The sequence below is a fragment of the Podarcis melisellensis genome (genome assembly GCF_964234715.1).
Source record: "Podarcis melisellensis genome assembly, chromosome: 10".
Lineage (NCBI taxonomy): Eukaryota > Metazoa > Chordata > Lepidosauria > Squamata > Lacertidae > Podarcis > Podarcis melisellensis.
This window is the reverse complement of record NC_138542.1, coordinates 38,837,574-38,865,482: the sequence shown is the minus strand read 5'-3', so window position 1 is coordinate 38,865,482 and position 27,909 is coordinate 38,837,574. Positions and strand designations below refer to the sequence as shown.

Here is a 27,909-nt window from a genome sequence, read left to right as displayed (position 1 = left end):
GCTAGAAGAAATTCATCCATACAAATTAGTCATTACCACAACTGAATGTACAAACTATACAATAATTTAAAACAAAAAGCAGATGATTTCAGGTATATTTCCCACACAATTTTAAAAAAAACTGCTCAAAAGTTTATAGATTTTTATTTGTGGCTTGTCTGCTACATAATAAGCAGCAGTATTTGTTATATATACATGTACACACTGAGCCATGTGTTGCCTAAATACTATTTACATTGTATTTCAACAATGGAAACCTTTTGACATCGGTCACAGGTTACTTACTATATCTCTGAGACTATTGAATCTTTGTCCCTCCAATTTTGAAAAATAATGGAAAAGTGTCTTTGGCTCAAAATTATAGCTGTATTTGGCACCACTAAAGGTGATAACAACTGGCTGAGAAATCAAATGAGGGTCCGCAATTGGCCAGCACAAGCCAAGATGATGCCGATGGAGCTATGAAGAAAAGAAAAACAATTACATTACTAACTGCACTAAGTACCAGATCAGAGTCTGAAATGACTGCACGGACACATTTTAATACTCAATCACTGAGACAGATTTTTAAATTCTTGATGATTGAAGGCTTCATCCTTTCCTACTTGTGTTTGAAACAGCTACTCCATTCTTCTCTCCAAAATTACATTACAAGCATAAAATAGAAGATATAAATTGCACCAAATCAAAACTGACATCTGGAAATGACTCTGGAGGCTTAATATTTCATTCCCATGGCTTTCTTCTAAAATAAACAGCCAAATAGATTGAATGATGAGCAAACACCAAGATATTATATGGATTCACATGTGTATATTTGCATGTTCTATGCAACTTTTTCTGTAAGCACTGGTATGTTGGAATGCATTCATGTATAATGTGAAAGTGCTTCTAGGGAATTAAATAACATAATTTGGTGGTTTGTTTTTTTACTAAGCTTTCAATTGCAGCTGAAAATCCATTTTCTTCTTTGCTCAATTTTTTAAAAATAAACTTGGCAGCATGTTGAAGCTACTGAACTAAAGGCCTTTCATTTGTAGATAAAATCAAGATGTTGGTTATTCAATAAATCTTTCAGAATTACCTTAATTAAGTTTCCATCAGCACAATGCCATACAATTCCTTCAATTTTCCCTTCTTTGCTTTCATCAAACCAAGACAATATGTCATCATGATTCAGTGGAGGGGCATTTTTTATTTGAAATGTTCCATGTGGTACGAGAAAGTGGATAGGATGTTTCTTGTCTCCTAAGCCTATTTAAAGGATTATTAAACAAATACAATCAATTATTTTATTTTATTACAGAAGTTCTCAAGTCCCACCTTCATTTCCTAATCGTCAATGATGCTCCCTTAGCCAACTCTCTTGGGCTTTTGCTTTTATAGCTCCATGCTACTTGTAGCCGTTTTCCAAATATTTTGTTTCTAGAGTCTGAGCAATTCAGCTAAAGACAGACAGGAACCTTTCTGTTTGCTGCAGCTCGGCGAACCACTGCCCTAGGGCTTTATCAACATAATGCTTTTATTTGTTATTTGTTTAGTTGTAAACACTTAAAGCAAGCTGCATATTAATATGTTAGTTTGCCAAAGGTTTTGCTGTGTATTGTAATTCTTAAAAGATTGTTACTGCAATAATGGTACACAGTGTTTATTTCCAGTGCCTGATATAAAGCTCTCAGAAAAATATCTTGTTGATAAATATAAGATATGCTTACCATATGGATTTGCATTAATGCTCGTTCCAATAAGCTCCAGAGTTTGTTCTGAGAGATCTGATAAGGGCACTAGACTAATTTCCAGAAGACCAGGTTCCTCAGTGTGATTCTTCAGAATGAGCGCTAGCTCAAATTCATAGTCAACAACAGAGGTATGCCAACAATATTGTTTGCTGTTTTGTTCCACTGGCACCCAGCCTGTAAAAAAACAAAACAATATTTTCCCCCTATTTAGGGTTGGCTCCATTGTTTATAAAAATATTACAGGTGATATGAACATTAATATTGCTCAAATATGAAAAACCAATGTTTAAAAAATAATCTCTAATCGGACACTGAGGTCTTGCATATATCCAAATTTATATTGCTCACTAGGGAACGCCTCCAACTATTCTGTCTCAATATTGCACTTCACTGTGATCTGGAGAATCTTTGTTATTCAGACCTAAATCTTTGTTATTAAGACCTTAGTCTTAATATAGTGAAGATATATAAGATATATATAAGATATATAAGATATATACAAGATATATAAAGCTACCTGAACAAGAAATAGGCTATACAAGGACTAATTCACCATGCAAGTATGACTTTTGACATGGTAATTCCCAACTTACTTGTTTCTAATATTTATAGGCCACCCTAGAACAAATTTATCTGGGTGGCTTGTTTTTCAGTTATAATTGTTGAATAAGTAAATTAATAAATTATTACATAAAGTATTTGAGATCTCTAAGTGACTAAAGTTTGGAACAGATTTTTCTGGTGTTAAGCTATGTTTTTCTACCTGGAATATGTCCATTTTCATCAGGAAAAGGTTTTCCATTGCAGTACTCTATTTCCTTTGTTGGAATCCAGCATTCAGGAACAGGCTTGAAGTCACCTTCAATATTCCAAGTAAATCCTGGAAGCAAGAATATAAAATACACTTGTTATCTATCTTCTCAAGTATTAACACAATTTATCCTAAGACAAAAAAACTGGCAATAACAATTGATTACATGGATTTTATAAATTTAAGTAGTATGGACTGCTCTGTTAAGAGTATTATCAAGGATATTAAAATGCTGATTCTGCATTTATATGTATAATTATTTTTCTTATACCCCACCCATCTGACTGGCTTACTCCAATCGCTCTGGATGACTTCCAGCAAAAATGCAGGAAAAGCAGCAGCAGCAACAACATCAAACATTAAAAGCTTCCCCAAACAGGGCTGCCTTCAGATGTCTACGAAAAATTATACAGTTGTTTAACTCTTTGACATCTGGCAGGAGGTACATGCAATGTACATGGCAGGTGTGACTACCAAAAAGACCACCTGTGTGGTTCCTTGTTGAAGGCCCTCAGAACTGACCTCCATGTCTGGGCTGAACAATGAGCATGGAGATGCTCCTTCAGGTATACAGTGCTGAAGTCTTGTAGGGCTTTAAATGTCAAAACCAACGTTCTGAATTGTGCTTGGAGCTAATGTAGATCCTTTAGGATCTAGGTCCCGGTGGCCGCTCCCAGTTACCAGTCTAGCTGCTGCATTCTGGATTAATTGTAGCTTCCAAGTCACCTTTTAAAGGCGGCCCCACCCATTTAGAAGCATTTACTTTTTGAACCTTCCTACATTCCTCCTAAAAATGTTGATGTTCCAGTCAACAAGAAGAAAGGAGCACGTGCACATGATGGCAAATCAACAGAGACTTGAGGAAATGGAACGACACCAACTTCACCCTCTCAGGCAAAATAGCCATGAGCAAAATGATCACCCTCCCAAAACTAATCTACTTACTCCAAACCTGGATTCCCCCAGCCCAACTCCAGAAGTGGCAGAAAAAAACTACCCTCGTTTATTTTCTCATACAAAAAGCCAGGAATAAGCCTCAAATACCTGTGCCTCCCCACCTAAGAAGGATGGGGAATCCCTAACATAGAATCATATTACATCGCTAACCAAGTACACTACATATATTCTAGAAGACGAGATGAAACAATGGGTCAACTTGAAGAGAGAAACCATTGAAAGCATCCCCACAATAGCATCCCCATTTCTCCAAAATAAACTAAAGAAAATCCCCACAACACTGAACAGTCCATGCTTAAAGCATGGAATGGAAAAGTAGGCAAACGATCCCCATCCCCACTAACCCCCCTGGGTCTATCACCCACTATTCCAGCATGCAACACAGAACCTCCAGATAAAAACCAGGCTAGCCAAAGGCCAACACTGTCTAAATGACTACTACAACAACAGCCAACCCCTACCAACACGAAACAAACTAGGAGACACCCAAATAACTTGGCTAACACATCATCAACTACATGCCTTCTTAAACAATCCAACAGTAGAATCAGCAGCCACTAGGCCCTGGACCACCTTCAAAAACCTCCTGACAGTAGAGGGACACAGTAAAGGGATGGTAGCCACAATATATAAAATACTGCTCCAAAGCGAAAGCAGTGAAAAAAATTAACATGGACTCTAATTGGCCTAAGTATTGTGAAATTTTAGAATATGATGGCGAAAAACTGAAGCTACAAAGTTTTGAGAAGCTAAAGCATAAAGTTCGAGATTGGTTACACTACCGTCAGATAAATGAGATGTTTAAGCAGGACAGGAAACTTGGTTTTCAGAAGGAGAGGTCAAAGTTAGAAACAGAATTGTTAGAATCCAATACTAAAAATCTATCTAAAATGTATAATTTGCTGCTGAAATGGAATACACAGGATGAAACAGTGAAATCAGCTATGATTAAATGGGCACAGGATATTGGTCATGACATTATGTTTGACGACTGGGAACAGTTATGGACCACCGGTGTTAAATTTACGGCATGTAATGCCCTGAAAGAGAATATAATGAAAATGATCTATAGGTGGTACATGACCCCAGTCAAACTTGCAAAGATCTACCATCTGCCCAATAACAAATGTTGGAAATGTAATGAGGCTGAAGGTACTTTTTATCATCTTTGGTGGACTTGCCCAAAGATTAAAGCCTACTGGGAAATGATCTATAATGAAATCAAGAAAGTCCTTAAGTGGACATTTGCAAAGAAACCGGAGGCTTTTCTCTTGGGCATGGTCGGCCAATTGGTATCAAAGAAGGATAAGACATTTTTTATGTATGCAACCACAGCAGCAAGAATCCTGTTGGCAAAGTATTGGAAGATGCAAGAATTACCTACTCTGGAAGAATGGCAATCGAAGGTGATGGAATATATGGGATTGGCAGAGATGACCGGCAGAATCCGTGACCAGAGGAAAGAGACAGTGGAAGAGGACTGGGGGAAATTTAAAACATATCTAAAAAACTACTGTAAAATTGTGGACTGATAAGATGTTAAGGGGTAGAAACAAAGAATTACAGCTGTAAATCTTAAACTTTAAGAAAACTCAAAAGGGACCTGACTAAAGACTGATCGATGAGTTGCTCGAAAAAATGGTAAAACAAGGATGTGGCGAAGGGAAGGCATGGGGAAGTCAATTTTTGTTGTTTGTTTTTAATGTTTATGTTTGTTTTGTTTGTTCTTATTATGTGTAAAAACCAATAAAAATATTTAAAAAAATATATATAAAATACTGCTCCAAAATCCCACAGCCCCCCTTGATGCAATCAAAGAACAATGGGAGCATGACATAGGCTATGAAATAAACTCCGCACAATGGTCTAGAATGTGGTCTAAACCTCCCTTTAAGTCCGTATCAGCCAAAAGAAGGGAACTCAATCTGAAACTCATCTACAGGTGGTACTTAACACCACAGAAACTGGCACGGATATGCCCAGAAACCTCACCAAGATGTTGGCTGCATCTCCACAGGCACATACCCCCAGATGTGGTGGGAATGCCCTAAAATCCAACCCTTCTGGACAGCAGTCCTATAAGAGATATGCAAAATTAACTAAACAGGTATTAGAACTCACCCCAGAATTGGCCCTACTGAACGTCTTCCAAGATCATAATGACCACTCACATTATATAGAGCTTATAACCCACCTACTCTCAGTAGCCAGAAGCCTCATAGCCAGACACTGGAGGGAATTTTCAGAAGTAAACATGAACCAATGGTATCGAATTGTATGGGAAACAGCCTTGCTAGAAAAGCTAACCAATAAATTGAAATTGACACAGGGACAAATAGAAGACTTCACCCCAGTATGGCTCCCCTTTATCAGCCCAACAAGAATCTACTGACATGACAGCATATGAATCTCTCTGGTTTACCTGACCCAACAAGCCCCTCCCCCAATGCAAACAAACCCCACTGCAGCCAACCACACCCTTCCCCCCCCCAATACATCTCACTACCAAGGAAATGTAATAAACAAATAGAAAGAAAACCTATGCAGTTGACATTGACACAAAACCCCACACATACACTATACAAAATAATATAAGCCTCACCACCCCACTCCTCCTCAACCTTATACTGTACTCAACACTAATGCCTCACACCAAATTAACTGATTTGTAAGAAAGACAGTACAACCAAAAGAGATAAGACATGTACTTTTGTAAACCAATAAAATATTTAAAATAAATAAATAAGCTCTTGATTACCAAAAAAACCCCCAGCTACCAACCTTTTGAGTCGCCTGCTGAGTGCACAAAACGTTTAAACCTCTTCTCAGCTTGCTTGTTTGGTTTTCTATCCAACCGGGCCCAAAGGTATGGCTGTCCTATAGTGAACAAAATGGCATCAAAATTTATCATGGAGTTCCTTACAACAAACAAACAAAAATCTAGCCAACTCCTTTCAACGAATACTGAATATTGCTTTTAACTCTGGCATGGAGCAGCTACTCGTATAAGCTCTTACAACAGTCTTTGAAGTAAACCCACAAGAGCTACGAATCTACACAAATTTCTGCTGGCCTGCTAGAGGGATAGTAGCCCTGTGCTTCCACGCTGGCCTAGAGGAAGGAAACTTACAAAAGCATCAAGAGAAAGCATGGAGCCCAGATGCCTGCAAGTGAGAGTCATGTGTAGGGGGGAGAAGAGAACAGCCAATCCCTTTTGCCAATCAGTATGCTGTGAGGAAGACCTTGCTCACTCAATTGGGGGGGCGGGAGGGAGGAAACACTACAGAGAAATGGAAGGAGGCGACTAAGCCAATTGCCCAAGGTCTGGCTTGCCCAAGGTGGCTACAGTGACATCAGGCTATCACTGTTCTTATCAGTGAAGGAAGAGTGGGCTGATGTACTCATCTCCATCAGCCTGGGCAAATGAAGGAGGCTGTCCTACCTACCCTTCAGCCTCTGACCATCGACAGGAGCCCAACACTTAGCCATGAATTCAGTATGGATAAAGCCCATATTTTGAATTATGTACAGCATATTTTCACTATAAAAAGGACTACTTAACAGAGCTCTTTCACGTTACCTTTGTGCGTAGTTATGTAGCAGCAAGTTCCATCCACCTTTTCAGTTGGGATCGCACTGTATATATCTGCATCTAATGCCTTTGGATTAATAGTTTCGGTGGCTAGCACTTTAAAAGGCTAAGGAGAAAATAGGTGTCAAAGTATTTTGGAAGTATAACTTTTTTCAAGGCAGGAATTAGCTCTCCATCCCCACCCCTGCCCCCAAACCCAGCAACCTTCATTCTTAATAACATTGATTCCAAGACACTGTACAGCCACCATTTCTATGTTGTAAACCACCCTATGATATTTAGATGAAGAGCGGTATATAAATGTCATAAGTAATGATAACAATATCAATTCAGAGGATAAAACGTAGACTCTGTTTCCTACTGAATTTCAAAGTCATTTTGAGAGGGTTCTCCATTTTGAAGGAATCAAGCCTAGGGTTACAGAATCTTAAAAGCTACTATATCCATGGCAACAAAGATTCCATGCATCATTTATCATGGGAACAACAGTTGCTCTCAAGGCTTCAGTTTGAAATTAGAAGCCGCATCACCAACAAAATAATGGTACGTAGCTATGTTTATTACTTTGAATTGATAGGGATAATCTCATTAAAAGATGGCTACACTACGAAAATCCAACTTGTAATGTAAGCTTTTCTGCCATCAAACTTAAGCAGAGAAAGAGTGAGATGTATTCTGATGGCTTGCGGTTACTGCTGTTTCTTAGCATCTGAATACAAAAAAGTTATTAAGGAACTTGCTCAGTGCATTATAATGGTTCAGACTGAATGCGAAAATATACCCAAGAGGGGAAAGCAGGGGGGGATCTTCACCTTCACAAGTATTCAGCCCACTCCAGCTACTGATGGCACTTAGGTAGATCAATGTAAAAGACAAACAGAGAGCACTTACTTGAGCAGCAGGTGCAAAAATAAAGTAAGATACACCTGTTGCATTAAATGAGACTCACATATTCCAAGGGAGGGGTGGTGATTCTGATGTTGTATGCAGGCCTAGAAATACTGTATGGGATTTCTGAAAGAGGAGATGCAAGGTGGATGGGTGGAATTTTTTTAAATTTTTTTTTGGGGGGGGAGGCTAAGCCAACCTAAGTCTTGGCCCAAATATGATGCTTAAGTAACTAACGACCCACCCTAGCAAGGGCCAGGAAGCAGAGAAGGGTGCCCCAAAACGTCCTCAAAACATTCAGGGCCATTTCGCTCCTGCAGACATTTCTACAAGGAAAGGTGCACGCAGGGAAAGTGCCCTTGCATGCGAAGCACAGGCTGCAGGGTCTTCCATAATAATAATAATAATAATAATAATAATAATAATAATAATAATAATAATAGCCGCCTCACGTGGGATGAAAACACGAGGCGAGTCGATCAAGAAGGCAGTCGGGGAAGAAGCAGCGCCTTCCTTTCCCAGCTGCCGACCCTCCTCCCCCCGCCGCCCCCGCGCTGGCTTCTTCTTCCCCGCCGCCGGCTTTCCCCCGGCGGGCGCGGGGCTCGCTCTGCCTTCCCCGCCGCATACCTGGCGCTCCCTCTTGGCCGAGGGCTCCTCCTTCACCTGCGTCACGAACAGGCAGGCCACCTTCTGCTGCACCGAGCCCAGGCGGCTCATGCTGGTCCCTCCGGCCTCGGAGCAGGCAGCGGCCGGCCGGCCGCCCGCGCGCGACGCCGGTGATTAGCAGCAGCGGGCCTAGAGGCTGCCTCCCCCCGGCGGCGACCGGAGCAGCAAGCGTAGCTAGGCCCGGATGAAAGGGGTGCCGGGAAATGTAGTCCGGGAGGGAAGCTGAGGGACTCGTTCTCGCGTGACGTCAGCGCAGAGGGGTTGGTCGGGCCGCTCGCTCGTCCCTAATACTGTAAAGAGAGCGCAGCTTTTGCGTATGCCAGACTTGAAGAGTTAGAAATGATTGTGCTTGGAAATAAGACAGTACATCTCCCCCTAGCGGCTTTTCAGTCAACAACAACCACCCAGGTGCTCCCTGTTGATGGCCAGCTTTTCCCACTTGGTTTGTTAGTATTTATACTCCGCCTTTCACCCCCGACGGGACTCAAGGCGGCTGGCAGTGAAAAAGAGGAGCCGCTCAAAAGAAAGAAAGAAGCCAAGTTGATAGAATTAAAGCTGTACCCATATATACTTTAAAAATGGATTTGGACAACTCCAGCAATGCGTTCAGATAGAGGACTGTCCTTGAACAATGTTTCAAATGGAGTGCTGTCTTTTGAGGGCACTGGCAACACACATGTTACATCTCCAGAGTTTATACCATTTTTCAGGCTAAATCCGTGCACTCACTGGATGTTTATCCCTGCAGCTGCTGTTTGGTAATGTAGTTACATCTAAACGGGCAATTTAGTTCATTTTCTATAGCATGTGTCCATCTGTTAGCTTCGGTAACTTTCTGTGTTGCATAGACAAGTCTTTAGGTGATTTCCCTTTGGGTGGGGAAATGATGGCTAGTCTTTAAAATCAAATGTGAGGGTTGTAGAGAAATGTATGTTCACAAGTTACTATTATAAATATTCTATTAGATATGTAGCCTGTTCAGCAGAAGTGTTTAGCTTCTCTATTATACTGTGAGCTGTCATAAAAATAAGCGTGCCCTTTCTTCATATCAAGTATTAGACTGAATTAGATCAATGTTACTTTTGGCTTCAATTACATACAGATTAAGCAGGAGGAAGCCCTACTGAAAACAATGGAATTTCCTTCTGACTATGGAATTTTAGGGTTTCAGTGTTATTAAACACATGGAGAACTGACAATAGCCACATATATTAATATATTTTAAAATAATACCAAATCAGCTTGATTCTTCATTCAGATGACTTATTCATGGTTTCATTTATGGAAGGAACACCAGTTGCCACTGAACTACAAGAGCCATTAGGGTAAACATGCTTTATAAGGTTGCATACACAGTCTGAATAGCTGTAGCTGGTACTGTTCTATGTTTTCCCAAGCTTTAATAGCAAGAAGTTCAGGACCAGTCTTTTACATTAACCTTTTCTCATTGTTTCTTCTTCTTCTAATGTTCTGTTTATTTAAAACTTATTTCTAAACTCATTGTGTGTTCTTTGGTGTGACTAGCTCAGTTTTTAAGGCAGAAAACAAGTCCTGTATAAAATGTAAACTGTGTTTATTAAACATGTACACTGGTTTCCAACAACAGTTATCAAAGAAACCACACAAAAATATTAATTGTAAATATAACTAAATGTATAGTAACAATATTTTTTTACAAGGATTAAAACAACCATTCTCCAATTTGAAAGCAACTCCCTTTAAAAGTTAAAAAGCCTAAAAACCTAAAAGCCTTTCCATAGATAAAGCCAGGCTCAAGGCAGCTTGCAACTTGAAAAGATTTGCATAATTACAAACATAACAATAGCAGTAATAAGCAATAACCAAAATGCATTAAAAAGTGCACAGCCAAATTGAACATTTGCATATAAAATAATAAAAAAATATAAAAATAAAAATACACCGCCCTCGCAGGCCAGGTGGGAAAAGGCCAGCCAGGTCTTCCAGGACATTAATCCAATCTAGATATTGCAAAGTATAGTTCACAAAGGCTGCATCATCAAAGGAGATTGCAGCTGGTGTACCGGGTGAAGTTAGAAGGAGTTACCGGTACTTCTGATCACAACCACCACCTGATAGTCTAGGAATAAGGCCAGATGCAGAAGTCATAGAATGCAAATTTGTTCTTTCAGGAGGGGTGAGACTCTATATTGAGTAGACCATTCATTCATTCCACAATCCAGAGTCCTGCTAACCACCTTAATCCATATCTTTTCTAGATAACTGGCCTTCATCCAGCATGTTACTGATTTTGTGTCATGATTCAGGGATTCCACTGCTTCACTAATATTTGAGGAAAAGCAGAGATGTAACTGAATATTAACTGCAATACTAATGGCACTGAACTCCAAATCCTCCAATAATCTTGTCATTTAATGACAAACAGAACTCTGTGGGACTGGAGAGGATAATTTAAAGGAGGCAAAACAGGAATCCCTCCCTCCAGAAATGTACAGAATCACTCCAAGGTAACTTCAGTTTGTAGGGTAGATATGCCAGTCAGCAGCGATCAATGATCAAAATATATTTAAAAACCAAGGCTTTGGCAGGCAGGCAATTATTGAAGAGGGCAGGAGCTGATGTTTTCACTTGCTTTCACTCCCATCCTTGTGCTTCTCTTAATTATATAAGTTACAGATGTTCTTCTCTTAACTGAATTCTACTGACTTAATAAGGTACAACGAGATGAAAAGGCTACACAAAAACCACTGTTTTCTTTCTCTTTTAAACATAGGAGCGATGAAAATAAGCGAGGACTCCCAGTTTGAGGGGTCGTATGGTGGCCTTTGTGATGATGTCATAAGAACCAAGGTAACAATGAGAGAAATTCTGGAAGTTTGAATTTGCGCACTGTCTAGCAACCACTCTCAATCTGTGAGCACTTCAACAAACCTGGAGAAGGTACCGTCTGTTTTACAATTAGTATAAGTAACCCTTTGAATAAAGCTCTCAACTGGAGGTCTCCCTTTAAGAGGAAATAGAATTTAGATCCCGAATACAGCTGTATTCAGAACAAAAGGGAATGTTCTTTCCTTACACGTTGATAGTTCTTACATTTGCATTGAGACCTTTCTAAAGGCAGTGGAGTAGAAGCACAAGAGGTGGCAATGGCAGAAGTTGGGGATGACTGCTATTTCTATTTTCATTCAACCTGTATAAAGGTAAATACTGCACAATTTATAATGGCTTGCATCTATTGTGTTGTTATGTGCCCTCCACTTTTCCAAGCAGTGAGATGTTTCAGGGATGGTGCTGAAGGGTTCATAGAGCAATTCTGTGTGTTTTTGTGTGGCAGTAAGCTCCATTCAGCAGAGTCTAATCCAGGTATGTGTAGAAAACTGGAGTCTTGTTCCCTTTGAATAAGAGCAAGCACTGGAGACTTCAGTTGTCTTTGTAATAGGATGATGATGATTGCATAGCAAAAACAAACATGCATTCCCACAATGGGCAAGAGAGGCCCTAGAGAGCACAAATACTTCATTTTGTTTAATTCCACCTTGAAATTCTCAGGTCTCAGTTGATCTACCTCTTTGTGTTTCTACCATTTAAAAAACTGCAGATTACTTTTGCTGTTTCTCTCCCCTTGTCCCCCACAGAAGGAATGTTCATTTGCCTTTTCCATTGAAACCCACAACAATTATGGAAAGTGCAAACTACTTTTTGCTGCTCCTCTGCTCTCCCCATTCAGCAGGAGTGATCACCTTCTCCAAGTTCAAATGGGCATCCCATTTAGAAGACTAAAGAGGGCCTGCAGCCTTCCCCTAATGACTTTTCTTCCATTACAAATATGGCTTAAAAGAGTGGTGGTGATCACAAGGCTTCTCCAGTAGGAGATAACTGAACAGATTAACAAAAAATCTGGAACATACAAGGCTATGTGCAGTTAGCTGTTTATCGGTTATGAATATCTTTTTCCATTAGCAATGAATGAGTTGTGTGACTAAGTATATATAGATATACATCTTCCCAAGTTGGACCATCATTGTCCCTCAAAACAAAAACAATGTTTACAGTTACCTAATCATCCTTTCAGGCTCCCACCATTCTACTTCCACATCACTTGCAAACACTAGCGAGAAATTCCTTCAGTTACAGAGTCCCTACACCTCACCAGTTTTCAAATATCAATGCGCTCACTGGCATGGACATCTCAATATTCTACACCTACAAAGCCCTTTCAGTATGTTAAATGTGCTTCCACATTGGTTTCCAGCCCATACTCTCCGTGCATAATGTCTAGGTTCCAACTGTTGATCTGTAGCTTGCAGCAAGTCTTTGTCCTAAGGCAGGGGTGGAACTGGATCTTTCTGGTGGTCTGGATCATTATCTCCTTCACACCCACACACCCCAGTGGCCTTGTTTGTGCAGTGGCCTCCCGTGGGAGGCTTACTTGACACCACATCTGATGTATCTCTAGTGCCAGGCAAAAAGTGCTTTTCATTTGTTCAGGCCTTCTAGCATGTCACATAATCTGATATAATCCAATCTTATTTGTTATTTTATTAGTTCAGCTTGGTTTTTATTGCACTGCTGCCTTTCTGCTGGTTCTCTGACTGGAATGTTATTGTATTTTTAATTGTTTGTTTGTGAGCCATGCTAGAGTTTTTGGAAACTGAAGGGCAGCCTAAAGAACACTAAAAGAAATGCTGCCTGGCCGAATTTTCCAACCTCTCTCTCTCTTCTCTATTCAGGGATCAAAGTGCCGATTCCGTCACTGTGAAAAAGCCATTGGCAGTGACACCGTGTGCTCATTATGGAGAGAGGGGAGATGTTCCCATCAACTTTGCAAATTTAGACATATGGAAATACAGGTAGAAACGGCAAGCGCTTTGAAGTGTTCTCTTGTGAAGAGATCTATTATAAGCATTTATTGGCTGTCTCTCGCCTCTGCTGCTGCAGATTTGACATCTTAAGTTTCACAGTTAAGATGCATGATGTTCCTGTGACGCCCAGATATCAGCTTTGGAAATAGTCAAACATCATTTTATCACCTAAAGATAGAACTGGTTCACACCTTCTACCCCACTTGAAAAGCTGAACGAATTCACTGAATTTTAAGGATCCCTTCATCTGTACTTTATTACAGCTTTATGTTCCCATAACGCTCTTCTTTGCACTGCAAGAATAGAAAGTTTTTATACTGCAGTGAGTATAGAGGAGAAAAATGAGCTTACTTTAGTCAAATTTTGAGTCTTCTTAAATTTAGTGGCAACATGTTTTTGCGCTTCAAGTCGATTAAAAGGAAGCTGGGCAGGGGAACATCCTCCTCTCTCAGATACCACATATGGGTTGGAACCCAAGGAAATGGGCAGAAGGGAAATACTTATTTCACTTTATTGTTTATTTATTAGATGTATATGTTCACCAAAAGGTCTCAAGGTGGTTCACAAGATAAAGCCACTAGCAGTGCTCTGCAAAAGTGGAAGAGCTCAATAATGCTATGTTATAATGCAAATGTTCAAGTGCTCGTACTCTACACAAGTAGAACAGTAAGTTTGAATTGAGTTTTACTTGCCTCACACAACTCCTGTGATTGGAAGCATACCTTTAGATTCAACAGAAAATGTGTAATGTATAAAGAACCAGAAGCCTGATTCTCTTTTGATAGCTGATTGGGTAGGGAAATCAGCCAAGTCATTTTCAATAAGATCACATTCTCACACATCTTTTATTGATGTCTCTGCAAGTTGCAAAATATAAGGGACAGAGCCTTCTTTGACTTCTCAGCAATTTCTCAGCCATTGCTCTTCACTGTCTAGTTTTATGGATTACAGTGTTCCAGCCATGACCCGCTTTAGTATTTTGTAATCATTAAATATGGAACCTCCTTTTTTTTCTTTTTTTCATAGCAAAAATACAACAGCATTTCATGTTTCTGGGAGACACAGCCATTGGGCTGTGTGAGAATCAGTTGTGTCTTCCATCACCGGAAACCTCGTAACATAAATGGACTTTTTTTGCCACCTAGTAATGGTGAGTACAAATGTTTTTTTTCTCCATATTCTGAAAACTGAAATATAAATGTTCTAGAGTAGAGTCTAGTTTTAAAATATTAAGGACATCACTGTAGAAGGACACTGTCTTTTACACACTGAAATACTCTGGGCTGTTGCCTGACTGATCAGAATGAGGTCAGTGTTTTCAAGATTAACATTCTTGAAGGAGGCAGTGGTAAAACTTTCCCTGGATTCGGAATACCTAACTAACTACTGGCCAGTTGCTAATCTCAGTGGCGTAGCGTGGGTTGTCAGCACCCGGGGCAAGGCAAGTAATTTGTGCCCCCTAACCCCCAGATGTGGCGCCCGGTGTGGCCGGACCCCCCTGCACCCCCCACGCTACACCACTGGCTAATCTCCCTTTCCTGAGCAAGGTTCTGGAGTGAGTGGTGGCAGATCAGATCCAGGCACTTTTGGAAAAAACTAATTTTCTGGATCCATTTCAATTGGGGTTTAGGTCTGGTTTTGGTGCAGAAATTGCTTTGGTGATGACCTCTGTCGAGAGAGAGAAAGGGGAAACATGTCCCTGTTAATTCTTCTTGACCTCTCAGTGGCTTTTGATACCATTGACCATGTATCCTTCTGGAGCAGCTGTCTGAACTAGAGATGGGTGGCATCACTAGTAGAATATCTAGAATTCAAGGCAAATGGGGCAACATATTAATGGCCCATCCATATGGATAAGAACAGGGCGGGCACCAGGCTGAGTGGACCCTCAGCATAATGTCACCAATGTCACCACCAAACATGGACTTGGGTTGCTGCCCCCTGCCAATGCCATCCCTCTGTCATTACTGCCCTACCTTGCCATCCCCACAGTAATACAGGTACTGGACCTGACAACCAGACACTGCATTAAGGGGGAGAAACCATGGTGACCACCAGGGGCCAATTGGAGCCAAGCTACCCCTCTGCTTCCAGCCAGCCCATTACAGCAGCACCACGGATAGTCCTGGGAGGAGGGGGAGAGGTGGCTGGCAGTTGCAGTGCTGCCAGTGTCTGTATCTGTGCTACTGAGGAATTCAAGCACAATATTTTACAATACATAACTTCAGGATCTTCTGTTTGTTTATTTTTTTTAAAGTGTAAGTGTACATGTTCCATTGAAGAATGAATGTTACATTTTATATTCAAACACAAGAATATGGTTCCAATTTAATATGTTTGTATATGGAAGAATACATGTGGAAAGCATTGTAGTATAATGAGCAGGGGTGGGGGAGAGAATCAGCTTGGATATTGCAGGAAAGGTCCTCAGATTGAATTCTGTCGTGTATCCTTCTTGCAAAATGCATGTGCATTTCCATTCCACTCTTGATGGATTCCACATGCATTTCCTGCTCAGAAGAAATATATTTTCTCTGAACTAACTCTGACTGGAGAGGAAACGGGTGGAATAAAAGTCCCCCCCAAGCTATGATAATGGCAGAGGGCATAGAATTGTCTATACAGTACCAGGGTTTCCCAACCTTGGGTCTCCAGCTGTTTTTTTGGACTACGACTCCCATCATCCCTAGCTATCAGGACCAGTGGCCAGGGAGGATGGGAATTGTAGTCCAAAAACAGCTGGAGACACAAGTTTCGGAAACATGAGTGTGATGGCACCATTGTTGTATTCATTTGAAGGCACACTCTTAAGTCTGGGCCCACCTCATGTCAACAGAGGTAAATTGATATGGCCATTTGTGAGATTATGGGTTTGTGCCTACTGTGTTGCAAAGGTTGCATATTTGTGTTTCAGGTTTCAATTGTGATATACGCTTTCACTGGTATTTTGATAGTACTGGGGTCTTATGTTGTACCCTGCTCTGGGAACATGAATGGTGAAGGATGGTCTTGAAATCGAAATAATAAATAGAAAACCTAATCAGAAGTAGGGAGCCCCACTGAATTTGATTGGGCTTGTTCCCAAGTAAATGTGCTTGGGGTTCCAACCTTAATTAATCAATTAATAGGCTGCAATCCTCTGCACGCTAGCTTAGGAGTGAGCTCAACAGAACAGAATAGTGGGCATATGAAGCAATGCTCTGTGTAGGATTCATACAATTAATCAACTATGATTTAGTTAGATGATGGCCCAAGTGGTAATATGTATTACAATGTGTCTAAGAACAAAACCAAACCACTGTCTTGGCTTTTATGAGTGAGTTAAGTATGATGAGGACTTCAAAGTTTTACTCAAAGTTTTATACTGAAATTTAAGTTCCTTCCTCTAGATTCTACATTGCAAAGGGAAGTTCAGGAAGGGATTTTACCTCCTGCCCAAAATCAAGATTCCACAAAAGGTCAAGAAAACACATTAAGACCTATCCACCCGCCACTGATTATTACCATCAATCTTGAGGACGACGACGAAGAAGAACAGGAGGAGAAATGTAAATACTTTGCCGGACATTTTTGTGTGCTTGTTCAATGTTTCTAGCAATTTGAATCTACCTAGAAAAAGTTTACAAAATAGGATCTCACATAACATTATATTAGAATTTTTTTTAGCGTTTTTGTGATAACTGTAATAGTATTTAAAAGCTCCCATCCCAAGCAATGTGACTTCAATCTTTTAACAAATACAAAGAAAAAATGTTTTAGACTTTACCTACCCATATGTATCCCAAAGTAATGTTAATATATTTCATAAATGACCAACCCTGTTTGATAATAGAAGTTGGCCTATTGCGTTTAATATTATTCCTAAAATAAATTACAGCTGAATTAAGGATTCAAACTTTTATTAATAAAAAATAGAATGTTAAGCAATAATATTATTTTATCCAGAATATTGAAAAACTCTCCAGAATACAGTCCAGTTGACGAACCCCACCAGTAAAAAATTATATTGCAATTTGTACTATGAATGCAATTGCAGTTAAGTTTTGCTTTACATGGTACAAGAAGATATCTGGCAAGGTCTTTGCTTAGTAAGCTCTGTGAAATTCGGTCCCTACAGATGCCTCTTATTTACTGTCTAAGACACCAGAAGACATAGAAGAAGAAAAGGCAATAAAGGAAATGTGTTATAAATCTGGTAAGAATGTTGTTTCTGATTCTCTTATCTCACTTTTCAGCTGATATCACTCTGGTAACTGCCCCCATTTTCTCTTCCTTGGGGTGAAACAGGAGAATACTACAGAATTCAGACTTCTCAGGAAAACCACTTAACAAAAAACATACCTTTGGTGCTGGAGAACGAGCTCTTGAAAACCATGGAAACTGGTAGAGATTTACAAGAAGGCAAGGACCTGAGCAATATAACTTCTATTTTATTTTTCATATAGGAGAACAAGCCTTGCTGAAGCAGAGCCAGCATGGGTTCTGCAAGGGCAAGTCCTGTCTTAGTAAAGGTAAAGGGACCCCTGACCATTAGGTCCAATTGTGACCGACTCTGGGGTTGCGCGCTCATCTTGCTCTATAGGCCGAGGGAGCAGGCGTACAGCATCCAGGTCATGTGGCCAGCATGACTAAGCCGCTTCTGGCAAAGCAGAGCAGCGCACAGAAACGCCGTTTACCTTCCCGCCAGAGCAGTCCCTATTTATCTACTTGCACTTTGATGTGCTTTTCAACTGCTAGGTTGGCAGGAGCAGGGACCGAGCAATGGGAGCTCACCCCGTCATGGGGATTTGTATCGCCGACCTTCAGATCGGCAAGTCCTAGGCTCTGTGGTTTAACTAACTTACTAACTTACTAACTCTAATGAGTTCTCTGAGAGTGTCAACTAACATATAGCTAGTGCTGATCTGGTTGACATATAGTATATTTGGACTTTCAAAAGGTTTTGATAAGGTACCTCACCAAAGTCTCCTGAGGAAGCTTGGCAGTCATGGAATAAGAGGAGAGGTCCTCTTGTGGATCGGAAATTGGTTTAGTAGCAGGAAGCAGACAGTAGGAATAAATAGACAGTTGTCCCAAAGAAGGACTGTAGGAAGTGGTGTGTGCCCCAAGAAGTCCTGTGGCTGGCACTCAGCTTTTTCACCGTATACCATCAAGAGGCAATTCAGGTGCTGAAGTGGTGCTTGGAGCCAGCTGGAAGTGAGCCAGTAAACTGAGTTGAATCCAGATAAGACAGAGGTACTATCTGTCCTGAGTTTTCAGGTCCAGGAGGTGTAGTGATATATGTGCTGAAGTCTTGTTCTTGTTTTTTAAAAAGTAAGGTGCTAATATAAGTGGCTCATTGATGTTGTCTTAAATATTTGAAGCTGTTTGATTAATGTGAGGGTAAGCTATCAGAATCTGCTACTATAATTTCAAAATCAACTGAATTAAGTAAAGCAAGCAAACAAACAAACTCTGAACATTGATACAAATGCCCCCATCTACTTTCGTTGTTGGCCACGTGACCTGGAAGTGTCTCCGGACAGCGCTGGCCCCCGGCTTCTTAAGCAAGATGGGCACGCAACCCCAGAGTCGGACACGACTGGCCCGTACGGGCAGGGGTAACTTTACCTTTACCTTTACTACTTTCGTTGTTACTATTTTTACTGTACTTATTCGGATTTAATGGACTGTTTTTATTGAGTTGTAAACCACACTGGAAAGTTTCCAACAAACTAAATAAAAACAAACAATACTGGTCATGTAAAGGAAATTAACAAAGTGAGAAAAATGTATATTTTTATATGATTTATTTTTATTAGATAGAGATGGAAGTCATTGCTCACTGTAAATGGGCAAATTATGCTGCCATTAGTGACCCCAGGGTTTTCCCCAGTAGGTTTTTTAAAGGAGCAGTCAGGAAAAAAGAACCTGTAATATCTCACGTAATCCATGTTTAAAATAAGAGAACTCAGGAATAATAATATTTAGGAAGTGCTGATGAGAAACAGTAATTTGGACAAAAAAGAATTGGCCCAGTCAATTTAAGGAGAAAATATTTAGTGGAAGGCTCAATTTAGTTTCACTGATTTATTTTGCTGATTCATCAGTACGTTGACTTCAGAGTGGACCCCACTGAATCTAAAGAGGCACCACACTGTGACTTTATATTTTGAACAAGCCTTTAATAACTGTAAACCTAAAAAGCCTGCTTGGGTCACTCTCCTTTCTTTGGAGGGGTGTTTAACAGTGACCCTCTCAAAAAAGCTGCTTGAGGAAGGAATAATCCATTTTGATTTGTAAAACTGTGTTTTTCTGTCAACTGCTGTTCATTATCTGTTGCCACATTTGCTTGAGATAGATGTCTCTAAACACATCTGCAGACTACTCGGGGAATAACAAAATACAGTGGTACCTCTGGTTACGAATGCTTCGGGTTACGAGCTCCGCTAACCCGGAAGTAGCTGCTCCTGGTTGCGAACTTTGCCCCAGGATGCAAACGGAAACCATGCGCAAGAGGCGCGTGTGCAGCAGGAGACCCCATTAGCGAAAGCGCACCTCAGGATAAGAGCGATTTCAGCTTAAGAACGGATCTCCGGAACAAATTAAATTTGTAACCAGAGGTACCACTGTAGCAATTTAGTGACTTCACACAGGGAGGGCAGGGAGACCAAGAAGGAGGAATCTAAGTATGGTGGCACGGTAAACTTTGGCTTCTAAGGAACTGGAAGAGAGAGAGAGATTTGTTACCATGCCCACAGATGTGCAGTGGAAGATGTGCTTCTAAGGAAGAGGAGAAGAGAAGGGATGAATCTGCAGGAAAGGAGAAATGGTCTTTTCATACACATCTACTCAGAAAAGATGAACTGGAACACCTTGGTCACCATAGTTGACTAGGAATTCCATGTAGGCAATTGAATGGGTTGCTGGAAGGTGAGATGGATTGCCTTGCTCATCTTCCACCAGCCCATATGCTAGAAGATCTTTAAAATAAAATAGCTTGCTAATATGCCTGTACTTCCATGGTAGCCCAGCATGGAAATGCAGTCTAGGTTGTTGTTGTTTTAAATGTGCAGGCTGATAACTTTGGTGTCTTATTTACCAGCCTTATTTATCTCCCAAGTGCTCAAAACACTTTACAAATGCCATCTCAGCAATCCTTATTAGATTCTTATAATATTATGATCCCCATTTTGCAGATGGGAAAGCGGAAGTTAACAGAATAGCAGTTTGACTAATGCTATGGTAATACCTATGCCATGGACATTTCCCACTATTAGAATAAGTTTAGTAAGTTCAATGGTTCTGTCTCTTGCCCTTTTAGGTGATGGTGTTGCAGTTCCATCAAAGTTCAATATTGCAGAAAGGCAAACGGAGATAACGGCATCATTAGATTGTAGCTCTCGATCTGATCTTAGTGCCTTTGAAAATGGAGGTAATTACTTCAAACGTACATTGACTATTTAAATTCTTATGATTTACATGACAATCAAATGGCAGTGTAAACTAAAATGCAAATACAAGTTCTGTGATTTATTTATTTATTTGTCTCTCTTTGTAGGAGGTGATTGCTATTTGCCACAAAGAAATATATTTGTTGCAGGGATACAAAGCAAAGCATTCAGTGGAGAAAAAGAATTTGCCATGCTGAAGTGTTCGAACATTAAAGGTATTCAGAGCTCATGTATCGTCTTTTGGGGGGGGGGGAATTGGGAAGATATATGATTCTTCCTTTCTGCAGTTTGAAAATGTATCTGCACAAGCTGCCTGCGTGATTTTTCTATAATTTGTGCCCGGGAATTCAACTGTACTGGTGGTTAATTTCATTTTCTTATCAGAGTTAACACTCGGCTCATTCCCCACCCCACCCCCAGCTACAGCTCATTCTGTCTATTCTCTTTGGTGCCAACACAAGCTTGTTACGGAGTTTAGCTTTGGCAGGATCATCCAATTAATTACTGTGATCATTTTTACTGTTCTATGATGCAGTGAACCATTGCAACTTCCCAAGAGTCTAAAAGGGGACCGTGCTGAGAAGTATTAGATAGCGGGCTCAGTTTCATGACACATTTAAATGTGTGAAATGATCAGCTGGACTTTTCACATAACGCCAATTATCACAGCCACCAAAGATGCTTCTGTGTTAACCTAGATATAGCCTTGTTTGACAGCATGATACTTCCTCAAATTCAGACATTCTGTAGGTGGGGGAAGCACTGGGGGTTCTTCTATGGAGGGGAGGGAGGTGGCTAGGCAAAATCAGGGGGTCCCCTTTATTGAACAGTCTCACATTTTCATTGGTGTTGTCCATTCCTTTGCCCTGTCCCTCCCTGCCCAATGTTCACCAATGCCCAGTGTGTGTGTGTGTGTGTGTGTGAGCGTGCACTAGGTAAGCCAAGGCTGCTGTCCCTTCTTATTATGCCAGTCACTTCTCACTCACTTGGATGCAACAGGTAAAAACAGGCAACAATACCAAATGGTTGCAGCAGCAGAATCAGGGCACAGTGATGCATTACCTGGCAGGGCAGGAGCTTCAACAGATACCCCATGGTGCCTCTGGCTGCCATTGAAAGAGCGCCATAAACGATCCATTATTGACCTCCACAACAGGGATCTAGTTGCGTAAAATGTCAGCCACCTCATTTTAATACATGCAATTATTTTTTGTGTCCCCTCTCTGTATGGGTGGACAGCTCCTTTCAGCTGCTTCAGTCCAGCTGCCTCCCGTAAAAATGGACTGGGATGGCGACGGAGAAAATCTATATTGTGTTGCATCTGTGCACTGGTTCACATAGATTGATAAAGGTAAAGGGACCCCTGACCATTAGGTCCAGTCGTGAACGACTCTGGGGTTGCGGCGCTCATCTCACTTTACTGGCTGAGGGAGCCGGTGTACAGCTTGCGGGTCATGTGGCCAGCATGACTAAGGCGCTTCTAGCGAACCAGAGCAGTGCACTGAAACACCGTTTACTTTCCTGCTGGAGCAGTACCTATTTATCTACTTGCACTTGACGTGCTTTCAAACTGCTAGGTTGGCAGGAGCTGGGACCAAGCAACGGGAGCTCACCCTGTCACAGGGATTCAAACCATTGACCTTCTGATCTGCAAGCCCTAGGCTCTGTGGTTTAGACCACAGTGCCACCTGCGCCCTCACATAGATTCAATAGCAGGTAATTGAGGGAACAGTTCAGGTGTTAGGTGTGCTACATACTCATGGCCAATTTATACTGCACAAAAAATGGGAGGAGAAAGGGAGGATTGTTAAAACCATACTTATGCATGTAAGGCTATCTGCCGGTCATTTTTGGATCACATTCCAGGTCATGAATACAGCAAGGTTGGCCTTTACCATGATCGCCCCCCCCCCACTGTATCCTCAGTGAATGCATGAAACAAACCTGGGAATCTTCCTCCTTTCTCAACGCCCTAGAACTGAGAGGCAAAATCCTGTTGTCGTTTTTTTCTTCTCTTTAGCTACAAGTCACTCCGAAAGTATAAAGAAGCATCATTTTAAAGGAGTGAAGAAAAAGAAATGGATTTCCGAGGAACCCAAAAACCTTCCTCTCCCGTTGACAGCAAAAGGTATTTTGAGAAACCGTTTTTAGTAGGTTGAAAAAGTCACATGGGGCCAATTGACTCATTTGGTCCTGGTTCAACGTCAGAGGCAATCTCTTAAAAGGGGCAAACTCTGTATTTGTATTGCATGTCCCCATCCTTTGCCCTATATGTTGAGCAGCACTCAGTAGCTTCTTACAAGTCTGGGGAAAATATTGATTATCGTATTATTTCTTGCAGCAATGCATACTTCAAACCCTAAAGGTAAAGGGTATTGCCAACAAAATGATCAAAGCAAGAATGCTGAGAATGCTTCTTATGTTCCTTCTCAGAGAGCCAGCGGGAGAAGTATTTCCTTGAGTTCTCCAGCAGCTGCAAGGTCACCCAATCTGACCTATGGTAAAGTTGGTGCAACCAAAGAATCCAAGATGAATTTGGCTGCAGGTGAGCACATAGTCTCATAGACCCCTCCTTCTGGCATGGAAGTTTGCCTGCGTTATTGAGTTTGTGTTCTGTTATACCAAATTTGAGTTAAACATAAGACTGTCTTACAGAGAGAGCTTTTACCATTGTGGCGCCCTGAATATGGAAAGCTTTCCCTCAGCACGTTCGCCTCTTGGCCAACATTGCTTTCTTTTAGAAAAAGGAAAAGTTTCCCTTCCCATTTTCTCAAGATTTAAGGTAGCTTTATGTACCATAAGCCCACAGCTTGAGCACATTTAACTTGTGTGCATTCAGCATAAATAGGAGGCAGAATGTGGGTCAGCATCCAGGGGATAAGAGTTTGGCAGTCCCGCCTGCCCTTGCACCCAGTTGTGTTTTGACTAGTTATAGGCATGATCTCCGGAACATAACCCCCACATAAATTCAGGGCTTACCATACTGTTGACTGTTGACTGTTCTTTTACCTATCAGTCTCATCTATTATTTGTAAGGTTATATATAAGAACTAGGGACGCAGGTGGGGCTGTGGGTAAAACCTCAGTGCCTAGGACTTGCCGATCGTATGGTCAGCGGTTCAAATCCCTGCGGCGGGGTGAGCTCCCGTTGTTCGGTCCCAGCTCCTGCCCACCTAGCAGTTCGAAAGCACCCCTAAGTGCAAGTAGATAAATAGGTACCACTTTATAGCGGGAAGGTAAACGGCGTTTCCGTGTGCTGCGCTGGTGCTGGCTCGCCAGAGCAGCTTCGTCACACTAGCCACGTGACCCGGAAGTGTCTCCGGACAGCGCTGGCCCCCGGCCTCTTAAGCAAGATGGGCGCGCAACCCTAGAGTCGGACACGACTGGCCCGCATGGGCAGGGGTACCTTTACCTTTACCTTATATAAGAACTTGAATTTTTTAACCTTCTAAACTATCTGTTTGTAATGTCTCTGTCTGGTCAATAGCTATTTCTGAAGAAAAAACAACAACTTATAATTTATGTTTATTACAAGGTAAAAGCACAGCCACAAGATTTTGCTGCAATTTGGTGGGGTTTTATTCAGTTCAGATACAAATAGAGATGATTTGTTGTCAGATGTGGCAAGAATGGTTTGGATGGTCTAATTCTTCTTCTTTTGTCTTTATCCTCCTTAATGTTTGTTTATTTTGTTTGTTTGCTTGTTTGTTTTCTTACAAATCTGTCCCAACTCTGCCAATTTTGTAATGACAATGTCATAAAAATCAGACAATGAGTTCCTCTAGTTTAAATTTTGTCTTGAAGTATTGTGAGCTCTAACCCTTACGTTATGCTCAGAAACATGTTTGGTCAATTCTCTGTGTGGTTTCATATTTTGTCATTTTGCAGTAGTTCTTCTTGTTTTGTTATATTAAACCTCAGTAAGAAATAAAAAAAAAAGAAATGAGTGAGAGGTTTGGGTATCATCTGAATTACCTCACCCAAAACTTTCACATGGATGTTAAATAGCGTGGGAAATAAGATGGAACTTTGTAGTATCTTTGGAGTCCAATGTCCTATCAGTTCTTTTCCAGGCAGATGATCCAGATATCATGGTCATTGTTATTAAGCACTATTGCTAGGACCTGGACAATCAACAGCCATCTTCCTCCTGTCTGTTTCCTAATGGAAGTCAACCACCAGGTCCAAAATCAATATTAGATCTAAATAATTGGTTTCATCCAAGAATACTTGGAGTCCCAGTAGCACTTCTGTAAGATTAGTGAATTTGGCAGAGGAGTTGTTGGGTTAATTAAAGGGTTGAAAAGTCCCAAACAGCCAATGGAATCACACCTTCTTTTAAGGAAGTATTTACTGGTCATGCCACACATATGTGTTAAGCTTTCCCTCTCCCAAAATCCAGTTCATGTTCCCAGATTGAAAATGGAATGCATTCTTCCTTGGGGTTAATATGTTTTTTGAAGTGATCTATGATTTATGAGATGTCACGTAACACCATGGCTAAAACACACTCTCTCTCTGTAACTAGATTGGCAGAATATGATTATAATTATCACTGAAAATGTAAATCAAACTGTATTTTTCTTTACAGAGAGGTGCACTTCAGCATATAATATACCAGCTTGGCGAAAAAGAAGCCCACATACTAAAGTATATACTAAAGCGGAAAAAATGCATTCAGGTATTTACAATGCCAATATGAACGTATTTGCTAAAAATGAAAGAAAATTTGAAAATGGGGAACATTTCTAAAGAGTGGGTATCTTATTATGTAGATTACTTTATCTTTGTATATTGCTAGTGGATAGGAGGGGAGAACTCACCAAATCTGTTTAGTGTTGGAGCCTATGCACTTGTGCCCCAGAGACACTTGGGATAAGAAGGAAAAGTGTTGACATCTGATATTTGTTCTTTAAACTTGTGTTATTTAGACAAACTGACTCAGGACATCCCTTACTGTTTTCTCAGCCACATAGTAACTGGGATTGGATACAGATGCCAGTTGAGTTTTGGCTACATGGGAGGTTATCCCACCCATTTCTGTCCTTTACTAGATAATACTGATCTCAGAAATATCAAGATTATATGGTGTTTTTTATGTGAAAGAACCCTCAGAGCTCCTGGTACTGTAGTTATGCAGCCACCCCCTTTTTTTTATCCCACTGACCTCCATTCCCAGCATAGTCCCCTTCACCTGTTTTGGGCTTCTGGGAAACTTCACCTGTGCCTTCTAGAATGGTATCCTGAGTTTCCTTGCTGTCCTTTCACATTTGCACACATTTCCACTGACACTGCCATCGTCATTGCTCCCAGTCTAGCATATAGTCTGCTAGGAAACTATAATGAGATATATGGGATAGAAGTTGGGCTGGGAGGGGATCCGATAAGCTGAACCCAACATACCAGAACCACAAAGGGAGGGGGAAGTGTGATAGTGTCCTGAGTAACAGAGGGTACAGATGACATGTGGCAATCAAATGTGCAAAATGATAACTTGCGTCAATCTGTACTTTTGCCTAAAACCAGCCCAGGGTTGCCAATGTGGTGCCAGATGTTGTGGACTACATCTCTCATCTTCCCTTACCCCAATGGCCATGCTGACTGGAGTGGATGGGAGTTGGAATCAACAACAGCTGGATGGTACCAGGCTGGCTATCCCCTATCTATCTAGAAGGTGGTCTGAAAATGGAACAGTCCTGCCCATGTATTAACATCTCGAGATGAGGCTCTTCTTCATTTGTGTTTGTTGGGTAAACTTTGCAAAACCTTCGTTGTGGCGTCTCCATCTGTGGAATTCCTTTCTGAAAGGAATATGACTGGTGCCAATGTTACAATCATGTTACAGCCATTTCAGTGCCAGGCCATTTATTTGTCCAGCTTTCTTTTTGTTTGTTTGGTTTGAAGTTTAGTTTCCAGTCCTCTCTGCCTGATTTTAGTGTGTTTTTATTTATTATAATAATGTATTATCTGTTACTGTATTATACTAAATTTTTGGGTGCTTAGTAACTTTCAGAAGGAACTGAAAAACATTCCTGTTCACCCAAGCATTTGACAGCTGTAAGATGCTGTTCCTGGCAGTGTTGAAATTATTAGCTGTAAGGATATGTGACTGTTTTATTTTGTTTTTAATTGCATTGTTTTGTTGGTTGCTGCTCTGGGCTCCTGAGGGAGGGAGGGCAAGATAGGAATTTTATTAATATGGATTATAGTTTCATGTGAAATAGCCATACACAGTAAAATATGAATTCTGCTTGTAGGAACTTGTTCCTGAAGTTCTTTTTCAATGAGGCCTCCTCCCAAGTATCTGTTTTTATCTTATTTTCTTACATTTATATCCCATCTTCCTTCCGTCAGGGCATCCAAGGAGATGTACACATGGTTCCCAGTTATTGACCCATCTAGGCAGCACCCAGACCCAGATGATGTTTAGCTTTTGTAAAGTAATAACCTCAAGTGCCTTCAAGGTATGCCCTAGGACAACAGTTAGTATTGTGCAGAGGAAGTGTACCCAAGACTGTTGTCCAAGGTGCTGATAGATGGACTTTTAAACGCTGGCAACTATAGTTAGATTATTTCCATTTTTTAATTTATTGAGGCTCTGTCTCATGTCAGTTATAGTCCCCGTTCCATATATTATTGTAGTCAGTGGTTTACAGCATCTCTGTTGTGGAACACTTTGATTCTGTAAACTTCACATTTTGGGTGCCTGTGTTTTCAAATTGTGTGTGTATCTTCATTTCAGAGCCCAGAAGAAATGGAAGCAGATAAAGTGGAAGCAGATTTGAAGGAGAGGGAAGGGCAAAAAAGAAGTGAAATTCTGTTCTTACTGCCATCATAAGGGAAACAAAAGTGAAAATTCAAATGATACGGTTATCAAGGAATTAAACTGCAGATGCAAAGTTGACATAATTTAACACTCAAAAAGCAGGAAGTACAGAGAGGCTAAAACATACGTATTAAAAATATGTAAACAAGGCACATC

At 40.8% G+C, this 27,909-nt stretch overlaps 2 protein-coding genes across 4 annotated transcripts; one reads left to right on the top strand and one right to left on the bottom strand.

Annotated features, from left to right (window-relative positions):
- Positions 1–195: 195 nt before the first annotated feature.
- RLIG1 (RNA 5'-phosphate and 3'-OH ligase 1) lies at positions 196–8,816 on the bottom strand. Its single transcript, XM_081929073.1, has 7 exons — positions 8,615–8,816; positions 7,088–7,205; positions 6,289–6,384; positions 2,503–2,619; positions 1,716–1,913; positions 1,085–1,254; positions 196–459 (listed from the first exon to the last, which is right to left on the bottom strand). The coding sequence occupies exons 1-7, from the start codon at positions 8,702–8,704 to the stop codon at positions 271–273; spliced, it is 978 nt and encodes a 325-aa protein (XP_081785199.1). The 5' UTR covers positions 8,705–8,816; the 3' UTR covers positions 196–270.
- Positions 7,530–27,903, top strand: LOC309379690 (uncharacterized protein C12orf50 homolog). Of its 3 annotated transcripts, none has more exons than XM_081929070.1 (12): positions 7,530–7,642; positions 11,406–11,482; positions 13,363–13,482; positions 14,521–14,644; positions 16,884–17,042; positions 17,612–17,689; positions 20,798–20,908; positions 21,035–21,142; positions 22,948–23,055; positions 23,269–23,472; positions 25,519–25,608; positions 27,670–27,903. In XM_081929070.1, exons 2-12 carry the CDS (start codon positions 11,411–11,413, stop codon positions 27,693–27,695), a joined length of 1,200 nt encoding a protein of 399 aa, XP_081785196.1. In that variant the 5' UTR covers positions 7,530–7,642; positions 11,406–11,410; the 3' UTR covers positions 27,696–27,903. The 3 variants fall into 3 exon arrangements, with proteins under 3 accessions (XP_081785196.1, XP_081785198.1, XP_081785197.1); XM_081929072.1 differs by having other exon boundaries at positions 7,551–7,642; positions 11,406–11,572; XM_081929071.1 differs by lacking the exons at positions 7,530–7,642; positions 11,406–11,482 and adding an exon at positions 11,606–11,832.
- The last annotated feature ends 6 nt before the right edge of the window (positions 27,904–27,909 follow it).